Raw genomic sequence first — 24,416 nt, forward strand, 5'->3', positions numbered from 1 at the left:
ATTAGATCTAACACCATTTCAATGAAGCAGTATGATTCTTTTTTTTTTTTTTTTAGTAATTAGATAGGGCTAAAACAATCTGACCTACTCCCTTTGGAGAATAAAAGTTGTTAGCAAACAGTTTAAATTGAAAGAAATTGTGCAAGAGTAAATTAAGTATTATATTTACAGTTTAATGACTTGTGTATATAGGTTACTAAATGAGGTGTATATAATTACTGTAAATAGTATTTGATTAAATTATTTATTTGGATATATTTCAAATAATTTCTGACTTCACGTAGAATAATTAAAGATAAAGTTTCTTTGTGTTGAGTTAAACACTTGAATGTGAGATCAGTAATAGCATTTCCTAAGGATGAACTTGGTTAGCATTTCAGCATTCAGAATAGATAAATATACAAAAAAAAAAAAGGAAAATTTAGTACACTTTTACAGAGCAAAGCAGTGCATGCCTGTGAAAACACCCATAGAAAAGACATACCAACAAGGCTTCTATGTAAAAACAACGTCAAGAAATCTATAAAGGAGACAGAGGTCCCTGAATAACTTTAGCAAACTCCGGAGCAGGCATACAGTGAGTGATTAGAAGAGGAACTGTCAACTCACTCACAAAGTAATGAAGGCTGACCATAAGATGGTAGTTTGGCAAGAATCTATGCCAGAGCTAATCAGACACCTCAGAAATGCCAAGAGTAGCACATGAACTTCTGCAAATCTCTGTGGTCCCTGTCCAAGAGTGTGCAAGGCTGGCTAGATCTGTGGAACAAGAAGGTGGAATTTATACAGGAACTTACCAGTTAACTGGTAGACCACAGGGTAGAAATAGTCACCAGTTAACCAGTGGACCACAAGGTAGTAAAAAAGCTGGCCTGTTTATGTGACCCTCTTCATTGTTTTCAAGAGAATTGAGGTGAGGGAAGTAGGATGATACCTCAGTGACTGGCTCTTCCTTTTATAGGAATATATATATATTTATAGACCTGTTCACATGCTACTAAGTAGATAGCCGACAAGTATGACAACTTGAGTAGGTAAAATAGGATGAATGGATAGGTAGGTAGACAGACCAGTTATTTTACAGCATTTATTTTCAATATCAGTTATTTGTTAAATGTCTTAGGCATTTCATTACTTAGTTGTAGTATAGTTTGCCAATTAGTTAGGTATATGGTTTAGTCAGTAGCATCTTAAGGTAATTTTGCAAAGTTGTTAGCTACTTTTCAGAAATTTTTGATTGTTCAGAAGTTACAATTTAGAGTATCTTTTACCTTTCTAACCTTTATCCTATTTTATTATTTATTCCATTCTATTATCTAAAATTAGAATAGAATTTATTCTGTTTAACCTTTATTCTGTTCTACATCTTACATTTTAGCATATCTTACATGCTAAAAAAACTTAGCATGTGAAATATTTACATTCTTAGTTTTTTTACATGCTATATGAATCATTACTATTAAAAAATTATATATTTGTAGATATGAACTATTGGCATGTATTTTACATCTCGAATACTTTTACAGGATTAAGAAAAGTCTATCCTTATCCATTTACTCATGTTACCTTTGGAAAGCTAGCATGGATAAACAGACGATTATTAGATATTTATTCTGAAGTATTCAATCAGTCATCTGAATTTTACGTGAGTACAAATACTTCTACCATATTTTAAAAATTATCTGACAAAAGATTTTGCGTGTCATATGATTTTTTTTTTTTTTTTTTTTACTGCTTGAAGCAGCTAAGACTGTGAGGCAGTGTATTATGTCTATAAATTGTATGTGTTCTTCTAGCTTGTTTGCCTGCTTTCCAGAATGAGAAACAAACCCAGATTTCTGGGAAGAATCTCATGATGCACTCTTAATTTAGTTTCGGAGTATGGGTTCCCGAAGAAATACTCTCAGGCATCTTTTTTGTGCATGTGACTATAAAAATAAATAAATATTAAGCTTTTAAACTTGGTTATAAATTAAAGATGTCAATAGATTATATTCCTTTATCCAAGTGTCAGCAAACAAAGTTTGCATGTGAAATATCTTCACAACCAGGCTACTTGTATAGAGACTAATGACTTCGCATTAATTGCCTTGGTATCCTATAATGCAAAGCAGACATTCTTTCAGGTGTGAATAATGCTATGATTTATGGCAAGGGCCACTACCCAGACTAGTTTCGACCTTTATTTGAGGTCTCATCAGCAGGACCAATCTAGAAGAAATACCAAAGTTCTAGCAAGATGGATTGTTGTACCTGTGATCCTTTATCCCTTTGTTGGATTTGCAATGGAACTTCTGGATTAAGAAATATTAATGAGTACTTGGCTTGTCCATTGTGGGCTAGTGGCTGCCAGTGAGTTATTATTTTTTTTTAAACTACTTATTCACACTGGTTTTTTGGTATATTTGTTCTGCGATATTTAGTTTACTGCTAAGTGGTAGACCGTAACAGACTTGTAATATTATTGAGCCTTTGACTTGTCTATTTTGGGCACATCTAGCAGTGGGTTTTAAAATACTTACCTGTTCAGTATGGTTTTAGGATGTTTGTGTTTTGTAGGGTCATGCTCACTGTAGTCTGCCACTGGGAAATTAGTGTGGTTAGGATGAATAGCAGCATTTGTAAAGAATTTTGCAGCCTTTTTATGCAGGAAAGTTTTGATCTGAGTTATTGGCTTATCTTATAGATGAAGCTTTATGTTTCTTACAAACCATGGTGCATTTAAATGCTATTCATAAATATTTGTTTTCAAATATCTGTAGTTTGCTAATGTTTGAATCTGCTGTATGACTCCATGTGAGTGAGCTGTACTTCAGGATTGACCTAATCAGTATCTTGTATAGCAGAAGTTTAAGTTCTGTTTTCTTAGCTGGCTACAACAGTTCAGTAATGGGTATAGCAGCCCCATTGCCCTAATTGCTTTTGAGCAGACACGATTGATATGAGTTGTGAAGTGAAGCCCTTTATGTAGTTGTATCCATAATTATTGGGTTACTGGTTGCCATGGAATGGGGAGTGCTAAACATGACAATTTTGCTCTCTGGGGACACTGTCTTCTTGTGAATAGCACTGCAGTGCTCTTGTCTGCATTAATATCAACTCACTATTTTTTGAACCATCGTTTTCTAGTTCTGAGACTGCATTTTGCCATTTTTCGGTTGCCGGTCTAGGTTACAAAGAGCAAAGCATTATTGCAACTGTGTGTGGGATTTCAGCTACATAGATAGCAAAGAGCAGAGGGGATAACAGGGATCCTTGAAGGATGTCTGCTGTGATGTTGTGTTCAAGTGATCTGATTCCCTGTAGATTCACTCTGAGTTTGCAATTGTTGAGGTATGATTTGGTAATTTACCAGTTCTAGTGGGAAGTTGGCTTTCCTTCAAGAGTTTGAAAAGAAGCCCATTCTGCCATATTTTGTTGAATGCTTTGGCAGTGTCCAGAAAAGATTGTCCCTGTGTGCTACTTCTGGTTGAACACTATGCTAATGTTTCCCATGACGCTGAGAACTTGTTCTATGGAGTGATTCTTCCAAAATCCAAATTGCTTATCGGGGATGAAATTTAATTCTTCACTGACTTTTTGCAATCTTATTAGTATTACTCTCATATATTTTTCCTAGGCAGGAAGCAGGATGATTGGGCACTAGTTCTGGGTAAGGTGTACTGCTTTTCCTGGTTTTTCTGATTAAGATTATATTTGCTACTTTCCATTGTGCAGGGAATTAGTGATATCTTAATGTTGCATTAAGATAGCACTGGTTATTTATTAAGATATCACCATATTTATGTGGCGGTTTTGTTAAATTTGATTATTTTGTTAGAAATCCCATCAGTGCCTGGTGCTTTCCTATTCTTAAGTTTGGTGATGATTTCATGTACCTGGAATTGGAGATTATTGATGAAGTCTAGATCTGCACTAGAGACTATATTGCTTTTTTAAGCTTTCTTTCAGCAAAAGCTTCAACTTTGTCTGTGTCACAGTAAACCAGACCATGTTCACCATGTATTGGTGGGAGAGGTTAACAGCCTGTGCATAGAACTTTAGTCATTTTCCAGAGCATCTTGTCCTCTATGTTTAAGGACTGAAGTTTTCTCTAAAACTGTTGATATGCAAGTAGCCTAGTCATGAAGATATTTCATGTACATGCTTAGTTTGCCTACATGTTTCCTTGGATAAAGAATTAAACAGTTAAAATTTTAACTTGTATGCATTTTTTTTTAATTTATACTAAATGTATTTCCTCAACATGTTTCACTGTCTATATGGCTAACAGCATCTTCAGGAAGTTGCTTAACATGAGTAAAAAACTGACTAAAAAATAAAATAAATGTTTTCCAACAGCTGCTAATATCTATAAATTAAAAAGACTGGAATGATAGTTTAATCATGAGTATCATTAGGTATGTTATGTGTAGTCTATACATTATTTGTAAACTCTGTATGTGATTGCTGGCATAGGAGAGGTCTTGAATGTTACACAGTAATTAATGACTTCCAAATACCATGAAGGATCATTCTTTAATTTCTGTTTAGTGTTCCTTTTGAGCGAATGACCTCAGAGGACTCCTTGAACAACCTGTTGAAGTAATTCTTTTCTAAGTAAGGCATGGAGGATGCTTGCCAATTTACTGTGTTATGTTCTTTGAGGACATCGCATGGTAAATTATGTGCCATGCATCTGCTTTTTTCTTACCTTTTGTTTTCAACATTGCTTATATGTTCTTTTTTTGCAGATTTTGAAACTTCTCCCAGTTTGACTTATGTGCATCTTTCCATGTACGTGGAATCTTGTATATGCCCAGATGTTTATAAAATGAAAGTTTGTCTTTAGGGGGATGTAGAAATTTTCATGAGATGTTGACTAGTTTGAAGGCTATTCTGACGGAGATTGTTACTGCCTTTAATATTTGGGCTAATTTTCTTGATGTGTTGTCAGTGTATGATACAGATACTTCACCTTTGTAATTAATTTCTGGGTTATCATGGATGGTTCATCAGAAAATAAAAGTTTCTTTAATACTTTTTTTTGAGTAGCTATTTTGGAGGAACTGATTAAATAGGATTTGAAGTTCTTGTTTTCATTTGATTTCATCATTTCTTTTAGTATGTTAATCCATCTATCTGTTCATTGGACATGCTGTATGATCACCCAGATGCTCGGTGATGTGCCACACTAGTCCTCGCCATGTGGTCCTAGGTGTGTGTAAAATATGTTTAAAGCTCGGTTTTTTCAAGGTTTTGATTATATACCTAATTTTTATTGAAAGTGATGGAATGAGCTTGCTTGTAGGTGCCTGCATGTGTGGGTTTCTTTCCTATAGCGTTTTAGTAATAATCCTCCAGCAATGCTTTTGTTGACAAGGATGTCTAGGAATGGTAATTTTCTGTACTTTTCTACTTTTAATGTGAGTTTTATTTTTGGATGTCAGTTATTTAGAAATATACAGAATCTTCATTTGGAAATATATCTTTGTAGATATATTTCCAAATGATAAAGATGTTATCAACATATCTCCACCATATATGTGGTTTTAAGGTTGCCTGTGCTATAGCTGATTCTTCAGATATTTTTGGTATAAGTTGGTTTTTGGAGGCAATAAATGTAAATCCATTGCAAGATCGTATGTTTGGTAGTAAAAGTTTCCTTTCCAAGTGAAGAATAAACATTTTAGGCAATTATGGAAGAGAATTGTGATGTCTGGAGGAAATAGTTTTCAAGTATATCTATTGATTCTTCCATAGAGATGAATGGTAAATAATGAAACTCAGAGGCGTAGCTGGGGGGGGGGTCTGCCCCAGGTGGCACTTTGAACTTTTGCAGTTAATTCTAAAATACAGTCTCAAGAACTCATTTCCAAATATTGTAATACTACTGCGAATTTTCCTCACAATTGCTGTAAGTGTTGCTAGTTTTGAGAGGAGTTTTTCTAAATAAAATTGATTAAGAATTACCTACATTACTATGAAATAAATTTTGCCAATGTCATCGATGATTTTGCTAACAGAAAAGCAAGAAAAATAACATTTTAGAATGTCGAAATTAAAGACTTCAAAAATAAACATAGTGTTTTAATTTATTTCCCTATACGTCATTTTGACTTTTTGTAGTATTTTTGGTGTGGATTGAGACGGGTGGTAAACTCAGGGACTGCTCCGGGCGGCAAAAGCTCTAGCTCCACCACTAATGAAACTACATCTAAACTAGTTAATATATCTGATGGGAAAATTTGAGTGTTTGTAAGTTTTTCTAGACACCCAGTCACTTCAAGATTATATGGCATGCCTGAAGTTCATAAGCCAGACATCCAAAATATCTTTTTTTTAAACACTTATCTAACCTTCTCAAGTTTCATATTAGACGAGAAACTCCCACTTGAAAAACTTGTCGCATTTTGTATATAAACTCTCAAACATGAAATCAGTTCCTCCAAAACAGCTACTCAAAAAAAAAAAAAAAAAAGTAATAAACAAACTTTTATTTTCTGATGAACCATCCTGTGATAACCCAGAAATTAATTACAAAGGTATGGTATCTGTACCATATGTTGGCAATGCATCAAGAAAATTAGCCCAAATATTAAAGGCAGTCAACATCAGAAACCTTCAAACACCTTATGAAGTTTCCTATATTATCCTAAAGACAAAGTTCCATTTTATAAACATCCATGTGTATACAAGATTTCGTGTTTTTTGTGGAAAGATGTATGTTGGTCAAACTGGTAGAAGTTTCAAAATGTGCAACAAAGCCCAGTGGGTGATGTTGAAAACAAAAGGGAAGAAAAAAGTAGATTGTATTGCTCATCCTCAAAGAATATCACATAGTAAATTGGTATGCATTCTCCATCCCTGCTTAGAAGAGAATTACTTTGACAGGTTGTCCAAGGAGTGCTCAGAGGTCATTTGCTCAAAAGGCACACCAAATGAAAACCAAGGACTGATCCTTTACGACATAATTACACATAGTTACACATATTAATTAATGGAAGACATTAATTAATATGTGTAACATTCAAGATATCTCCTATGGCAGTAATCACATACAGAGTTTACAAATAATGTAGAGACTGCATGTAACATGCCTAATGATATTCATGATTAAACTATCATTCTAGTCTTTTCAATTTATAGATATTAGTGGTTGTTGGAAAATGCATGTTAATTTTTTTTACTTATGTTAAGCAACCTTTTGAAGATACTATTAGCCACATAGACACACTATTAGCAAAACATGTTGAGGAAATACATCTAGTATTAAAAAAAAATGCATATGAGTTAAAACTTGGTTATTTATTATTCAAGCAAACAATTGCTTACAAAGAGTATAATTTCATGGCGTCTTTAATTTAAATAAATAAATAAATCATATTAAGCTTAGTTTTAGGTTTAGTCTCTCAGTAAAATACTTTGTATGCCTATCTAGCATTATTCTGCAATGCAGTTAAATATGAAATTTTTTTTATCATTTTTCTAAATGTAATCACTCCTTCCTTTGTTTTTTACCTAGCCCATTGTTTTGATAGTAAGCAGACCTCTTATTTCTTTATTCTATACTCTCCCCTCCTCTCTTCTCAGTAGAATAGTCTTTTATTTTATATCCCGGTTGCTCTCACCGGGGTGCTTAAGGGTGAAAGCTGTAAAACTGAGAGGAGACCTCCACATAGCCTTTAAAGGAATGTAGAGAACCGACCAGGGCTTCTGACCTAATGTCCAATCCTTCTCGTGGTGCGCCCTATTGGTTATCTACCTGGATACTGAACGAACGAGAATGGGCTGGCAATTTGGGATTTAGCTGACCAAATTGTATTCTTATTGGTTAAACCAAAATACAAAATGATGGTACAACATGACAAAATTTCATGCCGGCTGGGGCTTCGCCCAGTTAAACAAGGCCCCCTTTGTTTTCACCAGGGAACCAGGGTAAACAGTGAAAAGTCAGCTACTGGAACATATCTGAAAACACACCCCCAACTCAACATCACCAGAGTTAAAGATCGGTACTATCAACATAAGAAGCTTGAATGGCAAAGAAATGGAGCTATCTGAGGAATTAAATAAGTACCAGATCGACATAATAGGGGTGACTGAAACAAACAAAAAAAAAGAACAAAAACTAGTGAGATCTTTCTGAGCAATAAATACAAAATGTTATATTTAGGCAATGGCAATCAAGGAAAAGAAGGAGTAGCCATAGTATTCAACATTAAATACGAGGTTAATCTTCTTGAATGGCAGGCAGTGTCAAGTGGAGCGATTTGGGCAAATATGAGAATGGAGAACTGGACAATGAGACTTATTTGTGCCTATGGTGCCACAGAAGGTTCTACTAAGGTAGAAGTGGAGGAATTTTTTGAGGCTCTAGAGAAAGCTACTGACACAATGAAAAAAGAAAAGTTGGTCCTTGTTGGGGATCTAAATAGCAGAGTAGGAAGTGATTGTCAGACATACAAAAATGTTTTGGGAAAATTTGGAGAAAAGAGCAAGGCTAATAATAATGACAAATACTTGTTGGATTTCTGCTCAGGACATGGACTGGTTATTACTAACACCATGTTCCAACATAAAAATGTGCAAAATTCACATGGAGAGAAGAGGCAAGGAATAAGAAATGACTCATTGACTATGTTATTGTTGATAGTGATGTTTTCTCCCTGGTGCAGGACACAAGAGTGTACAGAGGATTTGAAATTGGAAGTGATCACTATTTAGTCTTGAGCAGGATAAAATTGAATTTCATATTGAAAAGAATGACATGTAAGAAAGTTTTAAAGCGAATAAAAGTTGAGCAGCTCTCAGATGTGAACTGTAGACTAAAATACATAAAGATTATTCAATGAAAAATGAAAGGGTTTGAGAACAGGAACCAAACCTTGGAGATTCGGTGGCAAGCCTTGAAGAAAACCCTGATTGATTCAGCTAGAGAGGTATGTGGTGAAGTTGTCTGCAAGGATAGATTCAAAGATAGATAGATTCTCTCTTAGAGAATACATTTGTCTCTGTATTCTCTAAGAGAGAATCTATCTATCTTTGAAGCTTCTTCAACAATCTCCAGAATATTTTGTCACCTTCTTGATATTTATTTTCTATGTTCTTGCCAATATACTCCCATGACTTTTGTTTAGCTAAACAGTGTGTAAAACTAGCTAAACAAAAGTCATGGGAGTATATTGGCAAGAACATAGAAAATAAATATCAAGAAGGTGACAAAATATTCTGGAGATTGTTGAAGAAGCATAGAAATGGAGGAAAGAGTGCTGTAAAAGGAGTTAAAGATGATAAAGTGACATGAAAACGGGAGAAAAAGATATCCTTGAAGTATGGAGTAATTACTTTGAAAAATTGCTAAATGAAACAAGCAGTGATAGCACAGTGGTAAAAAAACACTCAACAGGCATGCAGTCAGTAATACATATCCATTCTTGAAGTTGAAAAAGCCATCAAAGGCTTGAAATGTGGAAAGGCAGCAGGACTAGATGATATTCGACTAGGAATGCTGAAGTATGATGGTATAAAAGTCTTACAGTGGCTGCACTGCATAGTTCAGAAAGCCTGGACAGAGGGATGAATTCCTGATGATTGGAGTAGAGCTCTCATAGTACCCATATATAAAAAGGGAAATAAATCTGAATGTGAGAATTACAGAGGTATTTCCCTACTGAGTGTTCCTGGTAAGATATATGGAAGTATACTTGAGAAACAGTTGAGAAGAATTGTGGAAGAAAAGCTTGGTGAAGAACAAGCTGGATTCAGGTCAAATAGAGGCTGTCAGGATCAGATCTTCACTTTACTACAAATAGTGGAGAATTCATGGGAATATAACAAAGATCTGTATTTAAGTTTTGTCGATTTGGAAAAGGCATATGACAAGGTGCCAAGAGAGAAGCTATTCAATATGCTACAGTTATATGGTGTCAATGGGGCATTATATCAAGCAATGCTTAGTCCTTATTTGAGTTGTAAGTCAGCAGTTAGAATTGAAGGACGTACAGGAAGATGGTTTAATGTTAAAACTGGTGTGAGACAAGGATGCACATTATCCCCTCTGTTATTCATTATCTATATGGATCACATTATGAAGGAAAGTGGTATTAAGTCTGATATCAAAATTGGAGATGTTAATGCCGGCTCTTTGCTTTATGCGGAAGATGTTATACTTCCAAATAAATTCGCTGCAAGTCTTCAAGATTCTCTGACTAAATTGAATAACTGTTGTGATAGATATGGTATGAAGGGCAGCAATAAAAAGACAAAGACAATGAAAATAGGCAGAATCATTGAAAATGTCAACTGTGGAGCAAGTAAAACATTTCAGCTACTTAGTCACGATTTTTAGTGAAGATGGTAAATTTAATATTGAAATAGACAACAGATTCAACAAAGCTGGTATGGTAGGAAGTCGATTGAATAAATTCATATGGAATACGAGAAAAATTAGTCAGAACACTAAATTAGCCGTATACAAGACAGTGTTCGAACCAGTTTTAACTTATGGATCTGAGAGCTTTGTCAGAAGTAAAACACTTGACCAAAGACTAGAGACCACAGATATGAGAGTCCTGAGAAAGATTAGAGGCATGAACAGATAGCATCAATGGCAATATCATATTAAAAACGAGAATATTAGGAAAGAACTTGGCATTGTCGGCATCCAGGAATGCGTTAGCAGAGCTAATCTCAGGTGGTATGGTCACTTAAACAGAATGGGCGAGGAAAGATTAGCAAAACAAGTGTTCTCTGCCAAGTTGGCAGGAAAACGACCCAGAGGAAGACCAAGATATAGGTGGATTGATACGGTATAAAGCTGCTTATACGATAGAAATATAAGATCTGGTAATGTTGGAGTCTTGATAAGTAACAGACTGATTTGGAGGAAAATTGTAGATAGGAAGTTAGTAAAGATGTAAATTTTTCATGTAGGACTATCATATCATGTACACCCCGTTGAGGGTACGTGGCACGAATTTGATGATGATGATGGTTGCTCTCACCTCATCTCAAGAAGAAATTTTCTTCCACTCTTTCTTTTTTATGTCGATATATGTCTTCTACAATTTTTTGTTTTTCATCTCTTCCCCTTGTCTGGCTTAAATTGATTTTATCTCCTTCCATTTTCCTTTTTTTGTTCTCATCAGTTGGCTTGCTAAGACAGTCTGCTGCAGAATTTGAATTTTTTTTTCTTCTTTATTCTAGTAATTCTAAAGAATTGTTTAATTGTAACTAGTGTTGTGTTAATTATTCTAATATTTGCCATTCTTGGGATATGGATTTCTGAGATGGTATGATCATATCATCATCTTTAAATTCCTGACATACACCTTCAAGGGGGGTGGGTACAGAATATGATAGTATATTACATGAATAACTTAAATCATTACTAACCATTTTTCAAGTATACTTGCATACATCTTACCAGGAACATACAGTAGGGAAATACCTCTATAATTCTCACATTTAGTTATTTGCTGATGATGCAAAGTTGGGTAGCACAATAAAAATCAAGCTGATGTTGAGAGTTTGCAGGATGATTTAAATAAGCTGGCAAAAAGTAATGGATGTCAGTTCAATGTGTAAAAGTGTAAAGTTATGTATTTTGGGATTAAAAGATTACGAGCTGTGTACTACATTGATGGAAAGGTACTCCAAGAGATTGATGAGGCCAGGGACTTAGGGGTGTTGATGGATAGGGAGATGAAGTTCAGGGGACACATTGCTAAGGTGTCCAAGATTGCACATAGGATTACTTGGTTATTGAGGAACACACTAACATCCAGAGATAAAGAAGTTATTATTCCCCTTTATAAAGCATTGATACTTCCACATTTGGATTACTGTGTTCACATCTGATCACCTGGATTCCTTGGAGATGAAGAGATTGTGGAGAGGGTTCAGAGGAAAGTGACTAAGTTTGTGAGTGATGTAAAAAATGCTCCCTACATTGATAGATTGAGAGCTTGTGGATTGCAGAGGTTGGTTGATAGGTGGAGTTGAGGGGATATGATAGAAACATTTAAATTACTAAAAGATTTGTATAAGATTGAGATGCATGGGAAATGTTTCAGCTGTGTGATAGTGATGGGAGAATAAGAGGTCATCCCTGGAAATTGAGGAAAAGTGTGGTTAACAAGGGTGTGAGAATGAGGTTTTTCACCTGGAGGGTGGTGAATGAGTGGAATGCATTGCCTGACTCAGTTGTGAGTTCTTCATCTGTAAACGAATTCAAGAAGAGATATGATAGATATTGTTTTGATAGTTTGGGTCCCCCCGCGATAAGTCTACTGACTCCATGGAGACACCCATAATAATAATTATCTCAAAGTTTACCATGAAGTCAAGTACCTTTTGTTAAGTACCAGTCTTAAAGGTAGTACTTTTGTTAGAATATATAGTTTAGATGTTGTGCTTCATTTCATAGCATGAATGAATATCCATTCATTCATGTTATGTAATAAAGTGAAACACAACATCTAAACCTGAAATGAAATTTCATGCTATGAAATGAAACACAACATTCATGCTATTCATTTATAATTTGCTAACTGTAATTGATTATTGTGACTGGCACAACAGTCAATTACAATCAACGCTCACAGCAAGGAATATGCCAGAATGCATGGCATGGCATCGAAATCAGATTAAATTGTAGAAACCATAAAGGTATATAAATTGTAAATGAAATAGTAATGTGACCAGTAATCACTATGAATGGTAGTGTTAAGGAAATGGTTGAAAATAAACTGGAAGAAATTGGGAGCAGTAATAACAACAAAAATGGAGTGTTCTTAGCTTTAATAAAAAGTTAGTTTTCTTCAATATTTCTATATCCAAATACTTTTTTGACATACAGGGTAATTGAAAACAGTTAAAAGTAAACAGAGAAAACATTATTCTTTTAGCATCTTTCCTTTCTGAGAAAATCCCAAATGATACTTATTCGCTTGAGTAATTATAATTCAGAAAGCAAAGGATGATTGTTTATTTAGTGACAATTCTTCCTATTTTATGATTAGCATCCAAAACATAAAAATACAAGGAATAAAAGCCCATAACTTTTTTTTTTTAAATTGCACTTTAATTTTAAATAACAGACTAATCTACAGAAAAATTGTTGACTGGAAATTGGTAATAATGTATGCTTAATTAATTAGTGCTATCATAGCATCCTGAAATCTACTTGATGGTACTAAACAGGAATTTCTTAATGTGTTTAACATTTCAACACATCATCAAATGGTAGGTTAAAGACCCTGAGAAATATTTTGGTCTTTCTCTGGATTTTTGTCCCATCCTGGTACCGAACATATTTGGTTAGTCTTTATTCTCCTATCCTGTTTACGTGACCATTCCACTTTAGATTAACTCTGTTCATGCATTCTTGAATGTTAATTATGCCAAGTTCTTTTTTAATATCATCTTTCATCTGATTCTTCCATTGATACCATATCTGTTCATGTCCCTAATTCTTCTTTGGATCATCTTGACCATTTGCTTTATTTCTAACTCAACTATGAGATCTATAAGTAAAAATTGATTTGAAAACTGTTTTGTATACAGCTTGTTTAATGTTTTGGTTAATTTCAATCTTATTCCATAAAAATGTAAGGCTGGATGGCTACAGTTTTATTGTAATCTAGTTTATTTTTATTTTTAAATGGAGTCTTTTGAAGAATTATGTTGATAGTACTTTTGCTATATCCATTTTTTAGGAAGGTATTGCTGATTACTTTTAATTCATGCTTCAGTGCTTGCTTATTGGAGCAAATCTTCAAAGCCCTATTTTTTAGCGTGTTAATGACACCTAGTTTTTTTGTGGGGGTCGTAAGAGTTTGGCACATCAATGTGTACACTTTGGCCAGTAGTTAGACTTACAGTAAACAGTGAAGGAAAGATTGATGGAAGGAAGATGTGTGACAAGTAGATCTAGAGAAGGAAATGTGCTCCGATTTTCAATTTCAGTTGTGAATTGTATGCATTTGTGTTGTTTGTTTAGGTGGCTGAGAGAAAGCTGCTAATGTCTGGTGGCCATGAGACCAGATAACAAAAACATCGTCAACATATACAAGCCAGACTTTGGGTTTGAAAAGCTTCCATAGAAAAGTTAGCAGTTGTGTGTGTGTGGTGGGGGGGAGATAATAGTGAGCCCATGGCTGTGCCTTCTTTTTGCAGGTAAAAAGTATTTTGCTGTACAAAATAGCTAGAACGTATATATGGGCAAAGAGTGCTGTGATATTGGGATTACAATAAAACTGTAGTCATTCCACAAATTAAAGGGATATCAGGCAAAATAAACAGACTACTACAGAAAATATCAACTCATCCAAGTATTTACTTCTTCTGCTGGCCCATCCTGAACTATGCTGTATTCATTGCACGAAACAGGATGAATAATTCCTATCCAAAAAAAAGGAACATAAATAGCATATCAAATTTAATAACTATGGTAAATCTGGCCTTTCTGATCATGCCCTGAATAGTCTACATACAATTGACTAGAAAGGCATCTGCCATTTACATCACACCAAAACGTGGTATGAGTGTGAATTATCTATTTGGTTTAATCCTTTATTCAAGTGTAAGCAAACGAAGTTTGCGCCTGAAGTATTTTCAGGACTGGGGCAACTCGTGGTAAAGGTGGTATAAGTTCTATTCACTTGCCTTAGTATCCCATAATGCAAAGCACATCTCCTTGTGGACATGTATAATGCTATCCATTAAAGGAAGGGTCACTACCGAGACCAGTCTCGACCTTTATTGAGGTCTCTTCAGTGGGAGCCAGACCCAGAGGTGGTGCTACAAAGGTGAAAGTAATGCAGAAGTCTTATCACCATATACCAGTTGCCAAAAGGTGTCAACACCTTATTATTAAAATTCTCTGGATTGGAGATGGTTGATGGAAGTTTTTTCACTTGGCTATGCTACCAATTATATATTTAGTTTAATCCTTGATCCAAGTGTAAGCAAACGAAGTTTGCGGCGGAAATATTTTCAGGACTGGGGCAACTCGTAAAGGTGGTGTAAGTTCTAATCACTTGCTTTAGTATCCCATAATGCAAAGTACATCTTCTTGCAGCTTCCCTTAATGCATAGCATTAAGGGAAGGGTCACTACCCAGACTGGTTCCAACCTTTATTGAGGTCTCGTCAGTGGGAGCCAGACCCAGAGATGGTGATACTAAGGTGAAAGTATGCAGAAGTCATATCACCATATATTGTCCATCAGTGGAAAATGAGTGTAAATTTAAGGAATTCTGTGAAATTCTTAACCATCTAATCTGAATGATAATGGTGGTCTAAAAATCCCAAGAATATGGATGTTACATACATATCTACCCACATAATGTTTTCGTCCAAGAGTTAATTATAATTAGGACTCTAAGTAATCTAGGATTTTAACTCTAATATAACAATACTCATGTTAAATTATGAATTAGACCACTTTTGCTGTATTAAAACTATCTATATGAATTTGTTATTTGATGATGTTATAAATAGAATATAGCTTTGATGTAATTTTCTTTTTTTCCACTAGAGGTCAGGCCAATAGAATAACAGTTGATCAAATCAGTCACTTTGGCATACTGTTTGAAATGTAACATAGCTTGTCTTTGTATATATATATGTGTGTGTATATTCCAGATGATGACCTTAATATGAAGGTCAAAACGTTGGAAAATTAAAGTAATTATTCCTAATACGGTTGTAGTCTCGGTAATTTCACTGAAATGAATGCTACATCAATGATATATAACAATGAATACTGTTCAAAAGACATATTTCGGTGATTACACCACATTTTTTTTATTATTCAGTTCTATAAAACACTGAAATAATAGTTCCCGACAAGTTTCGTAAATCGTAGGATTTACATCTTCAGGGGTAAATAGTATAACTTAAAGTTTAAACAAGAGAATTAATAAATACAAATCATAACCGTCTGGCTATTCATAAAACTCAAATAACAGAATGCAGATATGTAATGTTAAAAGAAGAAAATCTCAAGATTCCTACATCCACCAAAACCACCTCATCATCCTCTTAAAAAACCAGGAGTCTACAAAATCCATTGCTCTTGCGGGATTTGCTACGTAGGACAGACAGGAAGATCTGGAGAAATACGCATGGCTGAACACCAAAAAGACGTACAATACAAAAGAGAACAAAAAACGGGTCTTGCTTTCCATATCACTTCCACTGGACACGATGTACTCTGGCAAAAAACGACGATGTCATACATAGAAAACAACAGTTATATAAGAAAATTTAAAGAAGCTGCTAATGTGCTAAAAAACCCAACCCAATGCAATAAAAATCAAGGTTTAATTCTCCATCAAGTGTGGTCAGCTCTAATAAAAAATCTACCTCAATCTGAGCTCGGACTGTATGAACGAGAACAAGCACACGTGACATCGTCCAGTATTGTTCAACTTGAATAACGTTATATATCTGCATTCTGTTATTTGAGTTTTATGAATAGCCAGACGATTATGATTTGTATTTATTAATTCTTTTGTTTAAACTTTAAGTTATACTATTTACCCCTGAAGATGTAAATCCTACGATTTACGAAACTTGTTGGGAACTATTATTTCAGTGTTTTATAGAACTGAATAATAAAAAAATTGTGGTTTAATCACCGAAATATGTCTCTTTTGAACCAATTAGCTGGAAGTTTACGCCTGCAATGAATACTGTGTTACACTAAAGGAAAGAATAAGGGAAGTTAATTTTAATATTCATTTATCTGGCAGTTTGTAATTTATATTTATTAATTTTTTTTTTCTCTCATATATTCCTATAAGGAACTACTACTGTTTTGAAGTGATCTAATTGCTCTCTGTTAGTCTGCTAGGTGCAAGGTTTAATGATCTGTTTCTTTATCTTATTAGAATTATAGCCATAAATTATTGGTGAAAATATTAATAATACATTCTAATTATTTTTTAAGTATGCTATTATTTAAGCAGTTAGTTCTAGCCGTGTGTGCTAATTGTTTTATTTTGTCATACATTTATGCAGGATGATGGTGTGAATAAATGTTCAGATATATCTTTTCATGTGTGAGTTTTATGTAGAATAGTGTAAGAGAGAGAGATGACAACCTGAGAGTTGGGTAATTTTCATATCAATAAACAGTAAAAATGTTTTTGTTTTTACTTTCTTACTTTAGAATATCTAAAATAAAATTTACTATTTTATTTTAGAATTTGTTTATTTAAGTGTACTAAAATGTATTTAACATATTGCAACAAAATAGTGAATGTAATCTACATAACACATTCAGATAAACAGTTTTAGTGGGAAGGAGCTTAATGTGTTTTGGCATGGAAACATTTGAAGACAATGCTCTGAACGCCTTCTGATTAAAGCCTTCCCTCTTGCAGTGAGTTAGAAGAGTGCATTTCCATGTCCTCAATTTAGAAGTAAATTTTTCATGCCATGCAAAATATCCTGATTCCATTAGAAGACAAACGAAGAAGAAACATTTTTCTCCCTCGTTTGTCTTCGTTTGCAATATTTCATTAATAGTTTGAAATTAATTGTCAATATATAATGATATTTGTCTTATGTATTGTGTTGACGTTTATGATAAAGATTTTTGACAAATTGTATTGACAAAGTACTAAATATAGCTGCTCTCAGCCAGTTTGCCAATCCTGCTTTCTAGTGGTCGATTTGTTTTTACAAAACAAAACAGAGTATTGTTGGTACAGGTAGTTGCTGAATTTGAGTTCCTTTTTTTTTTTTTTTTTTCAAGTATCATCAAAAAGTCAAAAATATATACATTAATGTCGAGTTCTTTCCTAATATCCTCATTTTTAATCTGATACTGCCATTGATACCATTCTGTTTACTCCACTAATCTTTCTCAGAACTCTCATTTCAGAGGTCTTTTTTACTATTTTGCTTTTTTCATTCGATCTACATCTTGTTCCTCCTCTGGGTGTTTTTCCTGCCAATCTGTCTTTGATCAAATGATTTATTTCTAATCCAACTCTCAAATCCATAAGTTAAAATTGGTTGAATGCTGTCTTGTATACAGCTAATTTAGCGTTTTGACTAATTTCTGTCTTATTTCATATAAATTTATTCAGCTGAGACTTCCTACCATGTCAGCTTTACTAATTCTGTTGTCTATTTCCATATTTAATATACCATCTTCACTAAATATTGTGCCTAAATAGCTGAAATGTTTTACTTGTTCTGTAGGTTCACCATTAAGGATACAGTTGATGCTTTCAGTGTTTCTGCCTGTTTTAATTTCCTTTGTCTTTTTAACACTGATTTTCATGCCAAATTTATTCCAATAGTTATTCAATTTAGCCAGGGAATCTTGCTGACTTGTACTAGATTTATTCAGAAGTATAACGTCATATGCACAAAGTAAAGAGCTAAGATTAACATCTTCAATTTTGATATCAGATTTAATACCACTTTACTTCATAATGTGATCCATATAGATAACGAATAACAAATATAGATAACAGTTGGAGATGTGCACCCTGGTCACACACTTGATTTAACATCAAGTGTTCTAACTGCTGAACTTACAGTTTAAATAGAGGCTATGTATTGCTTGATATAATGTCCCATTTAACTGTAGTGTTTTGAAGAACATTTCTCTTGGCATCTTGTCATATGCCTTTTCCAGATTAACAAAACTTAAATACAAATCCTTGTTATATTCCCAAGATTTCTCAGTTATTTGTCTTAAAGTGAAAATCTGATCCCGACAATGTCTATTTGGTTTGAATCTAGCCTGTTCTTCACCAAGCTTCCCTTCCACAATTTTTCTTAGCTGTTTCTCAAGTATACTTGCATTAATCTTACTAGGAACACTGAGTAGTGAGGTACCTCTATAATTCTCTCATTCAGTTTTATTCCCTTTTTATAGATGAGTGCAATGAGAGCTCCACTTCAATCATCTCGAATTCAGCATTCTAACCAGGTCTTCTGAATTATGCAATACAATGCAGCCACTGTAAAACTTTTATGCCTCCATATTTGAGCATATTTGGTTGAATTTCATACTCCAGCTGCCTTTCCACATTTCAGGTTTTTGATACCTTATGGATATGTATTCCTGACTTCATTCCTGTTGAGAGTTTTTTACTACTGTGCTGACACTGATTGTTTCATTTAGCAATCTTTCGAAGTAATTACTCCAGACATCTAGAATACCTTTATCTTTAGTTTTCATGTTACCTTTATCATCTCTGATTTCTTTTACAGTACTCTTTCCTCCATTTCGATAAGCCTCCAGAATAATTAGTCACCTTCCTGATATTTATTTTCTATGTTCTTACCAAAGTCTTCCCATGACATTTTGTTTTGCTAGTTTTACACAGTGCTTTGCTTTCTTACATTTTTCTCTGTATTCTCTAAAAGAGCACAAGCTGACTAACTTTTCCAGGAATTTCAATATGCTTTCTTCTTTTCCTTGACTGCTTCTTTAACTTTCTGAATCCATCATGGAGTTCTGATTTTTCTATCCTTTTAAACAACCTCATCACATTCCTCTCTGGCTGAATCAATCAATGTTTACATCAGGGTTTGCAATTGAATCTCCAAGGTTTGGCTCTTGTTTTGGAACTTTCATTTTTTCTTCAATGATATTTGTATATTCGAGTCTACACCTTTGCAAGCTGCTCAACTTTAATTTGTTTTAAAAATTTCATACACACTCTTCATTTCAATGTGAAATTCAATTTTATGTTGTTTAAAATTAAATAGTGATTACTTTCTATTGTGAATCCCCTGTATAATACTTTTGTGTCCTGAAAACCAGTGGGGAAACATTGCTATCAGTTGTAACATACTTAATGAGTCATATCTTATTTCTTGCATCTTATCTCCATGTGAATTTGTGCACATTTTTATTGGAACATGGTGTTAGTAATAACTAATCCATGCCCTGAACAGAAATCCAACAAACATTTACCATTATTATTATCTTTGTGCATTTCTCCAAATTCTTGGAAAACATTTTTAGATGTCTGGTAATCATTTCCTACTTTGATGTTTAGATCTCCAACAAGGACCAACTTTTCCTTTTTCATTGTTGCATCTGCCTTCTCTAATGCCTCAAAGAATTCCTCCATTTTTTCCTTGGTAGAATCTTCTGTGGGACCATAAGCACAAATAAATCTCACTGTCCAGTTCCCCCATTCTATTTGCCCACATCACCCTACTTGATATTACTTTACTTGCCATTCAAGAAGATTATCTCCATATTTAGTGTTGAATATTTTTTGTTGCGTATAACATATTTATTGCTTAGGTCAGAAGCCGTGGTCAGTTCTCCACATTCCTTAAAAGGCTATGTGGAGGTCTCCTCTAGTTATACAGCTTTGACCCTTTTGGCACATATAAAAACATATGTAATTTATTTTTCCTTTATAGAATCTTCTGTGGAACTGGTTTCGCTCTTTATTGAGGTCTCATCAGTGGGAACCAGACCAGGAGGTGGTGATACTAAGGTGGAAGTAATGCAGAAGTCATATCACCAGCTCTGGCTCTGGATCCCACTAACGAGACCTCAATAAAGGGCGAAACCGGCCTGGGTAGTGGACCTTCCCTTAATGCATAGTAGTATACATGTCCATAAGGAGATGTGCTTTGTATTATGGGATACTACGGCAAGTGATCAGAACTTATTCCACCTTTACCACGAGTTGCCCCAGTCGAGTCCTGAAAATACTTCAGGTGCAAACTTTGTTTGCTTACACTTGGATAAAGGATTAAACCAAGTATATAATTGGTAGCATAGCCAAGTGAGAAACCTGAATCAGAGATATTTTATGTTCTTCCATTTTACTGCAAGTATCGCAGAATTATTTTGACTATTTTCATATGCTTTAATTGAAAATTATTTTTGAATATTTATAAATAATTTGTTTTCAAATAACATTTATTGAAATTGAATTGAAGTACAGGTATCCCTCGATTAACGCGGTTAATTAATTCCTTAATGTTACCACGTATATTAAAATCGCGTTAATCAAATCTAATAATCAATGGTAAAAATTGCAATTCGTCCATGATCGATTACTGTATTAATAATTCGTAGAAGGCTGCATAGGAGGAATGACATCATCATGCTCACACCACGAGACTTGTATGTTTTTTCATGGTAAATATAACCCTGCGGAGCTTCCAGTGGTAAAAATTGGAGCATAGGTCGCAGTATATCTGAGAGATAACATTCATTAGTAGTACGTGCTAAAATGCAATAAAAGATAAAGAAAAAACACTGCAAATATAATACATGATGGTACAAATTAAGTGGATATTGAATCCAACATTATTTCATAGCCGAATATATAAACTACAAGAGTTTCGTGCCAAATATATAGAAACTAAACGTTTTGGCAGATACAAGCATAAGCAACCTTATGGGCAACTCGTAGTAAAGGTGGAGTAAGCTCCAGATCACTTTCCTTAGTATTTTCCATAATGTAAAGCACATCTCCTAGAGGACATGTATAATAAATAAGCCTTTGGCTCTCTATTTCAGTAATACATGATGGTTTATTTATTTTCAGTACAATCTAGAAATTATTGAACAAAGAATAAAAAACAACAGCTAAACCATACTATACTGACATCGGAGGTCACGATATATCTCTCAGATGCAATTTATTGTCAAATATCACAAACCTTTACATAACATGTGTTAAACCAAACTGACAGCAAAAAAAAAGTGCAGAATATCACTCGTAACATATGAATGCACAGCTACTGATGACCTCCAAGCTATACACTGAATTGTGTAAAAATATTTATATTAAACATTTTGCATGTATCACCTGCGAGCACTGCAGGGTTAAAGGTGTGTTAATCAAAACTCTTGCTGCGTATATCAAGGGATTGCCGTAATTAATTTCGGCGCGTTAATCAAATCCCGCGTTAAGCAAGGGATACCTGTATATGGATTGCCATCATGCTTACAGTTTTAAATATATGTTCTGTTTTTAGGAATTACAAATGATGTTAAACTGCATTACTTACTTTTCAATTGTAGGACTTTTTTGTTTTGTTTTTTTAATTAGCGTCTTAAATTTATATCCAGTAATATTTCTTCCAGTGAGTTAACAACACTCTGATGTATGTGTTTAACAAGAACCTCTTGATTCATCTATTTCACACCTACTGGCAATGTCATATTAAAAACGAGGATATTAGGAAAGAACTTGACATTGTCAGCATCCAGGAATGTGTTAGCAGAGCTAATCTCAGGTGGTATGGTCACTTAAACAGAATGGGTGAAGAAAGATTAGCAAAACAAGTGTTCTCTGTCAGGTTTGCAGCAAAATGAATCAGAGGAAGACCAAGATATAGGTGGATTGATACGGTACAAAGTGCCTTAGACGATAGAAATATAAGATCTGATAATGTTGGAGTCTTGACAAGTAACAGACCGATTTGGAGGAAAATTGTAGATAGGAAATTAGTAATGATGTAATTTTTTTCATGTAGTACTATCATATCCTGTACTTCCCTTGAGGGTACATGTCAGGAATTTGATGTTGATGATGTATCTTTAGTAATGTAAAAAGCTAATGACAATTCCAAAGGGTGCCACATAAGTAAGCTTTTATTTGGCTAGAATAATATAAGTCTTGAGCCATAACTTGAGCCATTCAATATCTTGAGCCATAACAGTCTGAACTTGCAGAGCATGCTATCAACACTAGACAGAGTTCATTGGAACAAGACAAGAGTATGTCACAAAAGTCAGTTCCTCATGGAACAGCTTTATAAAGAAACATATGAAACTTTACTTCACTCTCCTAACTTAAACAGATCCGATGGGATATGTCTATCCCCTTTGTGGGAGATGGTGCTTTTTTAAATCAGCTAATTATTCCTAACTTTATTTTATTTAATTGTGTGTGTGTGTACACACACACACACAGTCGGGACTCTTTTTATGCAGTAGATACGTTCCACAGAAAACCACGTATAAAAAATCGCACAAAAAAGACCTAACTTATGTTGAAAAATTAGGGATATGTTCCATTATTTTCTAAAACCCCATAAAACTGAAGCAATGAATTAAAATAAACATAAAATCGCATAAAAAAATTTATAAAAATTCAGGAAAATAAGAATGCCTTAGTTTGTTTTAAAGCTTTATTCATTTTATTTTATTGAAAAGTAACAATTTTTTTTACATTTTTTCATCAGAAATTATTGTTGCTATTAGACAATATTCGGCAGCATTTACGAACTGGTGCGAAATCACTTTCATCACCAGAAGAGATAGTCAGTGCATGAGATCTGTATGGTAAAGCCAATGATTCTTCACAAACAGAATTAGCTTCACCCTCCTTCTGTGGTGATTTTTTTCTTCTGAATAATGTAATCAGTGATTAAACTTTGCAATGAATATTTTACTAATTTTTTATACAGCTCGCAATATCCAGACATACAGTTCTTCAGCTCATGTTGGAATTTAAAGGCTCGTTCAGAATATGTGTCATGAATAAGAAAATGATTTTCCAATTTATTTCACAGTTCAAGACCTTCTTGAATTATATTTGCAGTGAGGGGGTCAGGTTTTTCTTCTGCTTCACTATCATTTTCTGGATCTTCGACAATATCTAAAGTTAATCAATATCCAATAATATCATCACTTAAGGCATTATCCACAAGCCTTATCATCCTTATCATGCTGGCTAATTGTGTCAAAAACTTCTCCACCAATTTCATGTGCCAAAGTAATGCTTTCAGCTGATAATGTAGATGTTTGAATGGTCGCACTGTTTGCAACACATCCATTTGAAGTTGGTGGTCTTATTTCAGTGATAGCAGATGCAACATGATTTAAACAGTCCAAAAGAGAGAGTTTTTTCAAACGTCAGTTACTGTTAATGATTCATTTTCTAGTTTATCCAATATAAATTAAAAGTGTGCTTAATGTAATATTTTTTAAAAGTAGCAATTATGCCTTGATCTAGTAGCTGAATAATGCTTGTTGTATTAGTTGAAAAAAAAAAACACTACCTGCACATTTGGATGTTCTAAATGCGGATGACTTGGTGCATTGTCAACAATTAATAAAACTTTAAAATTGAGAGCTTTTTGCTTCATATATGTTTCCATTTCTGGTACAAAGCAATTATTGAACCATTCAGTAAATACAGCAGTTGTTACCCAGGATTTTGTATTAGCCATCCAATGTACCGCAGCTGTTTTAGATCTTTGCCTTTCAGAGCACGTGGTCTTAGAGATCGATTTATTAGGAGGGGGTTTCAATATTCGATCCCCTGATGCATTGCTACAAAGTAATTACGTTATTCGATCTTTGCTTGCTTTAAACCCACCCTTATTTCTCAGACTTTGCAATGTAAATTCGACTAGGCATTTTTCTTCCAAAACAATCCTGTTTCGTCAGTGTTAAACACTTGATCGAGACAATAT

The 24,416-nt window shown here is 34.1% G+C and overlaps 1 protein-coding gene across 2 annotated transcripts in view; it reads left to right on the plus strand.

Annotated features, from left to right (window-relative positions):
• LOC150100931 (pseudouridylate synthase RPUSD2-like) overlaps nucleotides 1–24,416 on the plus strand; it is a 193,135-nt gene that overhangs the window by 37,449 nt on the left and 131,270 nt on the right. For both annotated transcript variants that reach the window (XM_090401880.1, XM_090401882.1), the window contains exon 3: nucleotides 1,527–1,645. In XM_090401880.1, coding sequence (XP_090258006.1) covers nucleotides 1,527–1,645 — 119 coding nt within the window. The remainder of the gene's footprint in view (nucleotides 1–1,526; nucleotides 1,646–24,416) is intronic.

Source organism: Typopeltis vanoorti, chromosome 12, assembly GCF_054136105.1.
Source record: "Typopeltis vanoorti isolate ZY-2024b chromosome 12, IOZ_Tvanoo_1.0, whole genome shotgun sequence".
In the NCBI taxonomy this organism is placed as follows: Eukaryota; Metazoa; Arthropoda; class Arachnida; order Uropygi; family Thelyphonidae; genus Typopeltis; species Typopeltis vanoorti.